Source organism: Podarcis pityusensis (genome assembly GCF_964106645.2).
Source record: "Podarcis pityusensis genome assembly, chromosome: 13".
Classification (NCBI taxonomy): Eukaryota; Metazoa; Chordata; class Lepidosauria; order Squamata; family Lacertidae; genus Podarcis; species Podarcis pityusensis.
In genome coordinates this window covers 50,845,081-50,856,710 of record NC_138038.1, presented here as the reverse complement: position 1 = coordinate 50,856,710, position 11,630 = coordinate 50,845,081, and the positions used below count along the sequence as shown (strand labels likewise).

At 48.9% G+C, this 11,630-nt stretch overlaps 1 protein-coding gene across 1 annotated transcript in view; it reads right to left on the bottom strand.

Moving 5' to 3' along the window:
• Nucleotides 1–5,894: 5,894 nt before the first annotated feature.
• LOC308462339 (uncharacterized protein) overlaps nt 5,895–11,630 on the bottom strand; it is a 73,681-nt gene continuing 67,945 nt past the window's right edge. The window contains exon 2 of the mRNA XM_080979999.1: nt 5,895–8,655. Coding sequence (XP_080836125.1) covers nt 6,689–7,426 — 738 coding nt within the window. The 5' untranslated portion in view covers nt 7,427–8,655 and the 3' untranslated portion in view covers nt 5,895–6,688. The remainder of the gene's footprint in view (nt 8,656–11,630) is intronic.

Below are 11,630 nucleotides of genomic sequence, written 5' to 3'. Positions count from 1 at the left end.
TAAGGCTATCAATGGCTACTTGCCAGAGGCTGAAATGCTTCTGGATAGCGGCTGATGGAAACTGCAGGAGGGGAGAGAGTGGCCTTGCACTCGGCCCTGCTTGAGGGTTCCCCACAATGGGCACCTGGTCGGCCACTGAGAGAACAGGATGCTCGACTGCATGGGCCTGATCCTGCAGGGCCTTTCTCATGCCCATGTTCCTTCGGCCCAGCCTGGCCCTGTCCAATGTTCTGTCTTTTTAAATGGAGTAGACCATGGGTAGGCAAGTCTGTTTGACCTTTGCCCCCAGTCTCCTTCTGCTCAGACCCGCTGGGTGGCGACATCCTCTCTTGAACAGCTGTGCTGCATTCAACAGCGGTTGAACTCGCACTCGCCACCCGAGGCCCATGTCGCATTCACCCAAGAAATGCAATGGTGGATTTTCAGGAAAGCAGCTGGCAGCTTGGCAGGTAGATCACCTGTTTTGTGTGCAGAAGGCCACAGGATCTCAAGGTGGAGCTGGGAAACATCTGTGCCTGAAACCCTTTCAAGCCACCGCTGGCTTGGTCTGACTAAGCCAGCTTCCAGAATTTAAGAGGGAACCAATGAGCAGGAAGGCATATTCCTATCCCTGGCCACAATTCCAGTCTTATTTATTTATATTCCATCTCTAAAGAGCTCAAGGTGGCAAACATTTATCCCAACACCCCTGTGAGGTAGGCCAGCCCGAGAGGCAGTGACTGGCCCCCAGGCTACCACCCAGTGAGCTTCTCGGCCGAGCAGGGATTTGAACCCTGGTCTCTCCCAGGTCCTGCTCTGACTCTCTAACCACTACGCCATACTGTCTCTTGAACCCTGCACCCCGCTTCTTTTACCTGCATCCCACAGATGAGTCAGGCGGAGGGTCAATCCCATGGCTGGCTAGGAAGGCACCCAGTCCGCTGCCAGGGCTGCTGCAGCCTTGGGGGTGCGGAGGAGACAGGCTCTTCCTCTTCAGGCCGCCCCTCCCAGTCCGTGGCGGGGTGCGCCGCAGAGGGGTCCCGAAGGCGTCCGTGCCGTGCGGCTTGTAGGGGTACATGGTGCGGCGTCGGCAGGAACGAGAGAGCGGCTGCAGGAAGGGCAGCCGTGTGACTGAGTGGTGCCCCTTCAGACGGGGAAAGACGTTCGCCACCCACCTTCCTACGTGTTTCGGGGAAGGGGGGCAAACGAAGGCACGGAGGGGGAGGGCAAAGCCCCATAGCCTTCGTCACCTCTCAGTTGTGGAGATGCGAGGTGTCGGCTGAGGAAGCCGGAGGGAGAAGGAGCCAGGGTGGGTGGGAGCCGATGACAGCGGTGCGCAGAAGTTATTTCGGGCCGTCTCAGGAGTGCTGTGTGCCAGGGCCTGCCAGATACCCTCTGCTCTCTCAAGGGCAACGCCCAAGGGGTGAGCCCTTGCTGGGGAAACTACAGCACTGTATGCAGTTGGGGGGGGGGGGACATAACAGGGCTTTTTGTGTGTGTGCCATCATCATATCCTGCCGAGATGAACCATGTGACTGAGCCAGGGTGGCTCAGTGGTTGGAGCGTTGGTCAAAGACCCGGGAGAGTTGTTGCTGTTGAGTCGTTTAGTCGTGTCCGACTCTTCGTGACCCCCTGGACCAGAGCATGCCAGGCACTCCTGTCTTCCACTGCCTCCCGCAGTTTGGTCAAACTCATGCTAGTAGCTTCGAGAACACTGTCCAACCATCTCGTCCTCCGTCGTCCCCTTCTCCTTGTGCCCTCCATCTTTCCCAGCATCAGGGTCTTTTCCAGGGAGTCTTCTCTTCTCATGAGGAGGCCAAAGTCTTGGAGCCTCAGCTTCAGGATCTGTCCTTCCAGTGAGCACTCAGGGCTGATTTCCTTCAGAATGGAGAGGTTTGATCTTCTTGCAGTCCATGGGACTCTCAAGAGTCTCCTCCAGCACCAGAATTCAAAAGCATCCATTTTTCAGCGATCAGCCTTCTTTGTGGTCTAGCTCTCACTTCCAGGGTTCAAATCCCCACCTGGCTATTAAGCTCGCTGGGTGTAACTTTGGGCTAGGCACTGCCTCTCTCTCTACCTGACCTTCCTCACAGGGGTGTTAAATGAGACGGGGGAGAACTACGTATAAAACTTTGAGCTCCTTGGAAGGGGGGGGGGAAGGTAGGATGAAATCACAGTAAATAAATATATAAATAACAAAGCCAGCTTCCTAGGCCATGTAGTAAAACGCCTGCAGCAGCTCACAAAACTCTGGCTGCTGTGCCTGCCCATGCACACCTGAAAGAAGCAAGAAATTGCACTGACTAAAGCAACAAATCCTTCTTTCCTTGCCTCTGGTCACCTGCAGGCACTATCAGCTCACCGTAGGTGACCAGGAAGAACGGCTATTCCCAAACTCTGGATTAGGAATCAAGACTTGCTGTTTCGATAGGACGTCCTCTGGCTCAGGCTCTCCGCCCTCAAGAAAGAAGCCTGAATCAGATATTATGACATCTACATTTGCAGAGTTTCCAAAGGAGCTAGGATGTGTGTACCTCCTCCGCTCCCTGTCAGGGGAAAAGGCAGGGTATAAATAGATATATTATAATAATTATTAGAATCATAGAATCATAGAGTTGGAAGAGACCACAAGGGCCATCGAGTCCAACCCCCTGCCAAGCAGGAAACACCATCAGAGCACTCCTGACATACGGTTGTCAAGCCTCTGCTTAAAGACCTCCAAAGAAGGAGACTCCACCACACTCCTTGGCAGCAAATTCCACTGTCGAACAGCTCTTACTGTCAGGAAGTTCTTCCTAATGTTTAGGTGGAATCTTCTTTCTTGTAGTTTGGATCCATTGCTCCGTGTCCTGCTATATTAACCTGCTATCTGCTTTTTTAAGAATTCAGAGAGCTAGATCACAGGTGGATTTAACATTTTTGCATGCAGATTGAAGTGAGTTAGCATATGCAAAGGGGGCCTCCCCTCTCTCTCCCCAAAAGGGTAATGCTTAATATACTCTGTATTTCTTTAAGGGGCAGTTTGTTCCCATCAAGGGTGAGTTGGCAGCTGGCAGGACTGGGTGGGAGTTTCCACAAGCTCCCTGCTGGGTAGAGGACACCCTGGGAGATGGGAGATGACACAGTCACCAAGATGCCTCATCGGAGCTGACACCAAAAGCTGGAAGCGGTGGGTGTGTTCGCCCAGCCCAGACGCCTGCCCCCTTCTCTTCCTCCCACCTCCAGGAGAATGACACAAAAATCAGATCTATGTAACACACATCTATGTAAGGGGGCCGCGCGGGGAGTGGCCGTGGTGCAAAGTCAGCCAAATTTGCTCAAAGGTTGACCCACAAGACAACGGCAAGCGCTCCACTTTGCGAAGTGTACGCCTCTCTCAGCTTCCCCCAAAATTCATGCAGGGGGTGGGGAAGATACACCTGCAATTGTCATGCATGGCAACCAACACCACCTTTCCCCAACCTGGTGCCCTCCAGATGTTTTGAATTCCAGCTCCCATCAGCTGCAGCCAGATGTGTTAGTCCAATCGCCTGTCGTGTAGAAATCGCAATTCGATATCATGGACAGCCATTTTTTTCTGTTTAAAAAACAGTGTCCACCACCTTTGTTCTGCTATTTGAATGGCTCTTACCATCAAAAGAAGGCAAGAAGGGACGCAGGTGGCGCTGTGGGTTAAACCACAGAGCCTAGGACTTGCCAATCAGAAGGTCGGTGGTTCGAAGCCCCACAACGGGGTGAGCTCCCGTTACTCAGTCCCTACTCCTGCCAACCTAGCAGTTCGAAAGCACATCAAAGTGCAAGTAGATCAATAGTACCATTCCGGCGGGGAGGTAAATGGTGTTTCTGTGTGCTGCTCTGTTTCACCAGAAGCGGCTTAGTCATGCTGGCCACATGACCCGGAAGCTGGACGCCGGCTCCCTCGGCCTATAAAGCAAGATGAGCACCGCAACCCCAGAGTCGGTCACGACTGGACCTAATGGTCAGGGGTCCCTTTACCTTTTTACCTTTACCATCAGAAAGTGGTAATGTTCCTAAGGTTTAATCAGAATCTCCATTCTTGTAATTTGGTATGGGTTCTTCTCTCTGGACCAGCAGAAAACAAGGTCATGCCCTCCGAGTCTTCTCTTCTCCAGGTTGAATGTGCCCAACTCCCTTAACTGTTCCTCAAAAGGCACCTGGTTCCTCGCAAGGCTTTGCAAGCCCTTTATCGTATTGGTCGCTCCACTCTGCATACCTTCTAGCTTGTCAATAGCCTTCTGAATCTGTGGTGCCCAGGACTGAACACAGGATTCCAGATGGGGTTTGAGGCAGAACGGAGTAGTACAGCGGGTGGCGCTGTGGTCTAAACCACTGAGCCTCTTGGGCTTGCTGATCGGAAAGTTGGTGGTTCGAATCCCCACGACGGAGTGAGCTCCCATTGCTCTGTCCCAGCTCCTGCCAACCTAGCAGTTCGAAAGCGCACCAGTGCGAGTAAATAGGTACCGCTGTGGCGGGAAGGTACACGGCGTTTCCATGCGCTCTGGTTTCCGTCACGGTGTCCCGTTGTGCCGTAAGCGGTTTAGTCCTGCTGGCCACATGACCCGGAAGGCTGTCTGCAGACAAACGCCGGCTCCCTCGGCCTGAAAGCGAATGAGTGCCGCAACCCCAGAGTTGCCTTGACTGGACTTAACCACCCGGGGTCCTTTACATCTTTTACCTTTACCTGGCAACTTGCATTCGCCAGGAGCGACGCCTCCACACTTTCCACACGCTCTGTGGCAGGAAGATTTTGGGCAGGGCAGGACAGAGTCTCAAACAAAGATTAGCTCTCTCAAGCCCACAGTCCCAGCACATTCACACTCCTGTCATGTCCACAGGATGGAAGAGGGCAGGAACTTTGAGAACATGCTCCACGGGGAGCTGGCTTCAAAAACCAGGTCTGTTGGCAGACCAACTGAGGTGAAATGGGAAGGCGCTGCCCCCTCCGCCAAAGCCTCATGTTGTGCAGCTGATAATAAAACAAAGTTCAAAACAAACCCCAAACAATTCTTCCAGGGAGAGCAAAATAGCTACTACAGAGGCACCCACCAGGGATCAGGAAATCACTAATTAAAAGGGGGCATTTCTTCCCCCCCTTTAAAAAAAAAAAAACCTTCTAAGTGGAGATTCCCAGTTGGTATCTGTATAGAAACACTATTGGTTTTTTTTTAAAAGAATTGTTTTATATGTAAATGCATTTTTTTAAAGAAAAGAATCCAATTGTTTTAACTCTCTCTGTATGTGGATATGTGTGTGTTTATTGCGTTGTAAATTGCTTCAAGTTGCCTCCTAGAAATTGATTCATAAATAAAATAAACGATTCAGTAATGCCGTGGATAGAATGGAAAGAAGCAAGGGCCCAGGGCCTCAAGAGTCCTTTTCCCAGTATATATTGGACAAGCTGCCGCTGCAATTGCACTTTGAAAAATTCTCATTTTAATTTGGGCTCAGTTATTATTACTCTCTCTCTTTCCCCAGCCTCCCTCCCCCTGGGTTTACTACTCATTGATCTTCATTCGATGTCATCTTTATATGGTTAGTGTTGGTATTCTTGTTAGCCAGTGGGGGCCCCTCCATCTGGAGGGCAAATAATATATTCACACAGAAAACACTGGAACAGACCGCTCTGGCCATTATGTCCTGGGGGGGGGGGGCAGTGATCAAATCTGGAGAAAAGAGGAAAGCTTAAGACCCTTAAACTGTACCAGACCAAAGTGAGCCCATCTAGTCTGGCACCCTGTTCTCACAGTGGCCAACCAGATACCTCAATGGGATAAGAGCAATTCCCTTTTAATTCCCAGTAACTGGTATCCAGACACATGCTGCCTTCTCCGGCGGAGGCAGAACCTAGCCATCGTGGCCAGTGGCCCCTGAAAGCCTCCTCATCCATGAATGTGTCTGCGGAGGTCAGGTGGGATTACTATGAGGAATTATGAAATACGGAGCAAGCCATTCATCCGCGATGAAAGCATTGCGTTGACTGGGTTTGATTCATTGACAATAATTTCTGCCTAAATCCCACAAGCCTCTGCATCTCTGCCCATTTTCTCTACTGTTCATTTTCTCTGCCTGACCGGCACGTATAAGCATTCTGAAACACAGACTGGTTGCTTCACCAGGCATCCTCAGCCATAAATATAGTATGTAACTTTGATGTAGTTTAATCTTTAGATGGATCTTAAGGGCCAGGAAGAGAGTTCACAAGGAGATGGTAAACACTGCCATCCTTCCTCTCCTGTTTACTCCTGTTTATGACCTCCGGGGTTTTCCTAAAAGCATTCCTCCTTGCTTCCTATTTTATTTACTCTGAACTACATATGCATGCTCAAGTAGGCAATAGTTTCTTTGTAGCTAAAATAATTTCTTCTGATCTGACTTTGTCCCATGTGGTTTTTTTTTGAAATGCTCAGAGGAAATCTGATTGGTTCTTACGAACACTGTGTGAAAAGTTCTTTTGTGAATAAAATGACCTGGGCCAAGGGGTGGACAGAATGATTACACTGGGCAACAATTTTTTACTTTTTGAATGTTGTCTAGATTTCTACAACTGATTTAGGGTATTTTTGCACTGCTGAATCAGGAAATGGCATCCGTTTCTCTCCATCAGGTCAGGTTTACTGTAAACTGAATGGTGGGCATTGATAAAGGTAAGTACACGTAAATTGCATGTTGCTTAACCATTTTTCAAACTTCAGGGCTTGAACTTCCGTTTCTTGGAACTCCTGGAATGCTCAGTGGCAGGGAGGTCTCTCTTCAGAGTCCAACAGTAGTCAGCCATCATGACTGCGTCCCAGCGACCCTGATACCTGGTCTCCATCTCTTTCATGTCCTGATGGAATCTCTCCCCCTGCTCGTCACTCATTGAACCCAGGTTGTCAGGAAAGAGGTCCATATGTGAAAATAGGTAGTGCATCTTGATGCTCATGTTGCAGCCCAGGTTTCTGAAAGCAGTCAGCATGTTGTTGACAAGTTCTGCATAGTTTCTGGCCTTATTGTTGCCAAGAAAGTTCTTCACTACCAGAACAAATGCCTTCCACGCTTCCAGTTCCACTTCGTTCATTGACTTTCCAAACTCTGGATCTCTGATGAGCTGACGGATCTGAGGACCGTCAAAGATGCCAGCTTTCAACTTCTCCATGGTCAATCCTGGAAAAGCCTGGCACAAGTAAGTGAAGCAGTCACCATCCTTGTCCAGAGCCTTGGTGAACTGCTTGATTAAGCCGAGCTTGATGTACAGCGGTGGGAAGAGTATTCTGTCTCTGTCCACCAGAGGGTCGTTGATGACGTTACTTTCTTTGCAAGGCACCAATTCCTCCCGCACATGCCAGTCCTTCTTCGTATAATGCTGAGCACGGTCCCTACTATCCCACATGCACAGAAAACATGGGTACTTGAAGCCAGACTGTTGTCCCAACAAAAAGTTCACCATCTTCAGGTCAACACAAATAAACCACTTATGTTGATCATAACCAATTTTCTCCAGCACATACTTCACCGCTTCATAGTTCTCCTTCAGTGTACTCGAGTGAGCCAGGGGTATAGAGGCAAACTGGTTGCCGTTGTGTAGCAGAACACATTTCAGTGATCGCTTGCTGCTGTCAATGAACAGTCTCCAATCTTTGGGTTCGTACTGTGGTACTCCAAGCTTGAGCAGAAGCTGTGCAATATCTGCACAGTACACCAAGTCCTTCTCTTCCGAGAAAAAACGGAGGTACTCTTGATGCCTGTTGCGGAAGAAGCTGATGTGAGCACTGTCAGAGAGGAGGTTTTTTTCCTTCAATCTGGATGCCAACAGTTCGGCAGAGTCCTTTGATGAGCTGAGGTCGCGAACTAGATCATTCAACTCCTTTTGGGAAAATGGATGTGGAGCATCATCTTCAAGAACCACTTCTTCTTCTTCATGTCCTTCAACACTGGAGGCATCTTCGTCACTAATGTCAGGAAGTTCTCCGAAGATAGGCACTGGAATTTCATCACAATGAGCTGCAGGACGATGTGCTGATTGAAGATCAGGATACTTGAGGCTGCTCCTGTTCTTTCTGTTGATCCCACCAATTTATGGAGCCGCACCAATTTATGGAAGATTTTGAGGTTTTTATGACTTCAAACTGATCCCTTTTCGACATAATCACCCAGAACTATCGGACCTGGATACTTCTTTGTCATTAAAATAATCATTTCCAATCAAAACAATTATTCGACATGGCATTTTACCCCCACCAACTTCTTCTAAAATGCTCCACACAAGCGTACATGTGAACAAAAACGTAAAAAAAAGACATGTGGCCATAGCTCAAAAACTTGACCTGATTGAGCAAAACCAATGTGATTTTTGGATTCAGCGCATCAGATTCGTCCTAAATCTACTGAAAAAACGCAGACAACAAATTTGTTGTTGACCAGTGTTATTATTGGCACTGGTCAAGCCTTGTGTGTATTCTATTAATCAGGGTCCAATCCTTCCTCTGCTTTGGGAACGCTACATGTGTCCAACCCTTTTTATAGCCACCCAAGTTGGTGGCTGCTTGCTGCATCTTGTGGCAGTGAGTTCCACAGTTTAACTATCTGCTGTGTGGGTTTTAGTCGCCTGGCTTTAATTCCCACCATTCAGCTTGCTTGGATGACCCCACCACGTTCTAACCCTGAAAGGAGGAAAAACTATCTGCTTTCTCCGAACAATGCTAAATTTTAACACATCTGTATCCCTGTCCCTCTTTAGCCCGCTGGGTTTCTAAACTCAAAAGCTTCCACGGCCGTAACCTTTCCTGATAGGGGAGCTGATCCAGCCCTTTTGATTTGTTTTGGTCGCCCTTTTCTGCAGCTTTCCTGGCACTACAACATCCTTTTTGAAGCGTGGCCACCACTTCAGAAACCGTACACGGCATTCCAAGTGTGATGGCACCACAGACTTCTGTAAAGGCACTGTAAGATTGGCAGTTTTATTTTTGATCGCTTTTAAAATCATCCCTAGCATAGAATCCAGCTTTTCCACAGCTGCCACACACTGGGGTTCTGCGCACATTATCGCTGACTTCAGCAATAATGATGGTTTTTGAAGCTGAGCACACAACATTAGCTACAATCTATATCTATCTTGTAGTTTCTTGAGATATAATGCTGTTTGATGCATTTTCTCTCAAACTGGCTCCTGCCCAATTTGAAAATGCAAGCCATGTTTACGCTGAGGTGTGTACACTAGGAACAGCACATGCTCAGATGCCAGGTTCATTGGAGTTCAGCACAGGGAGACAAATCAGGTGATCTGCATGGGTGAATGCACCCCTACCCACTCTCTGGTGTGTAAAAAGGTAAAGGGACCCCTGACCATTAGGTCCAGTTGTGACCGACTCTGGGGTTGCAGCGCTCATCTCGCTTTATTGGCTGAGGGAGCTTCCGGGTCATGTGGCCAGCATGACTAAGCCGCTTCTGGTGAACCAGAGCAGCGCACGGAAATGCCGTTTACCTTCCCGCTGGAGCGGTACCTGTTTATCTACTTGCACTTTGACGTGCTTTCAAACTGCTAGGTGGGCAGGAGCAGGGACCGAGCAACGGGAGCTCACCCCGTTGTGGGGATTTGAACCGCCGACCTTCTGATCAGCAAGTCCTAGGCTCTGTGGTTTAACCCACAGCGCCACCCACGCCCCAGCTCTGGTGTGTACAGCAATGCAAAAACCAAAACCAAAAAAACAGCTTGAAATGCAACCGGGGGGGAGGGGGCGGAAGGGCAGATGACCACCAATGTGTACATAGCCCTGGTCAATGCTTCAACTGAATTATCAATCGCGACAGTTGAACAGTGTGATGCCACAGCAAAAAAATGCTAATGCAGTTCTAGGTTGCACCAACAGAAGTATAGTGTCCAGACCAGGGGTCCCCAAACTAAGGCCGGATAAGGCCCGAGGGACTCGTTTATCCGGCCCGCGGCGACCCCCGCTGCTGCCACCCGCTCTTACCGGCGCTGCGCTGCGCGGCTGCCCACTTCTGGGTCGGAGGAGCACTGGAAATAGCTTGTGTGCATGCGCAAGCAATATTTCTGGTACACATCCGGGTCAGAGGAGGCCTGTGCACATGCGCACAAGCTATTTCCAGTGCTCCTCCGACCCGGAAGTGTGCCAGAAATAGCGTGTGTGCAGGCGTATGGGCACGCGCTCCCCCGCCCTCTGCATGATCAGCGCTGGAGACACTGGCCGGAGGCACTGTAAGTTTGCTGACCCCTGGTCCAGACCAAAGGAAGTAATGGTACTGCTCTATTCTGCCTTGGTCGGACCCCAAGGATATTGGCAAGCTGCAAGATGTGCAGAGGAGGGTGACCAAGATGATCAAAGGTCTGCAAACTGTTCCAAGTTGCATCACCTTTCCCAAAGACCAAGGATCAAAGATTCAGAAGTCTCCAGACCAGGCTGTGACTTAGGGTTTGGCACGACTCTGATGAATCTCAGATTTCACCAGGCTCATTCTTCGAACTCAACTCCCGCAAGAAAGGTAATTTGTGAAAGCACAGAGAGGAATGGCAGACAAAATTAATGGACTACGAAGAATTGGATAAGATGACAGGAAGGATTCGAAACCAGCGGGACCAGAGATTCACAGAAGATTGGAAGAAATATATGAACTATTTGAAGAGCAACTGCAATCAACAAATTACGCTAGTAGGTCTACAAGAAGTTTTGTAAGGAGAAATATATGAAACAATGCAAAGAAGAGAAAGAAGAGAGACGTTAGTTATGATATTTAAATGTAATGGTGAAAGTAAGAAATGTAAATTGATTGGAAAAGACTGGAAAATTTTCAGATGTGATTGATGGAAGTAAAAAAAAAAGTGTTTAAGATGTAAAAGTAAGTTTAATAATTGTTGAAAATGATATGTTAAAAAACTAATAAAAATATATATTTTAAAAAAATTGTGAAAGCACAGTGTTTGCTAAAGTAGTTTTCCCTCCCTCCCCAAATACTGAAAGCTAGGTACTTGCTCAATCAATCAATCTGCATGTCTCTGAAGTATATTCCAAGTGGGAAGGATGACGTTTTCTAAAACCATTTGCCTCCAATGCTCAATGGAATAATAAATCCAGAAAGTTAGAAAAAAGAAAAAGGCAGCACAGCTTTAACTTCTGCCTGCTGGTTGGCATTCAGATTGGGGGGGGCGGGGGGAGGGCTTCTGGATTAAACAGCCGGTTACACCGTAGCCCGCAAGAATACATCATCACCATCAATTTACTCTCCTGACCTTCTTTTGAAGATGTTGAACAGACCAAGCTCCTTAAATCTCTTGCACAGAAAGGGTCACTCCTTATTCCACCCTGTCCCAATCCCCGCCACACACACACACAGGGCAGCCTTCTAAAAACGGACTGTGCGAAAAGTCAAGCTCGGGAATGCCACTCAGAAGCGGTTTCTGGTGGGCCCAGGAAGGCTCCCTTGACGTAGAGACGGCAAATCAAAGCGTGGCGTTGGTGCTGCCAGGCTTCAAGAAGCACATCAAGGCGGCCTCTGGATATCCAAGAGCCAACATCCTCCTCTCTCCTCACCAGGGACTAGATGCATGAGGAATGGTGTCAAGGAGGAGACCCAGATGCCCTGGGCAGGAGGCGCTAGGCAGGCCTGCTGCATGCTTAGGGAAAGCACTTTGTTGT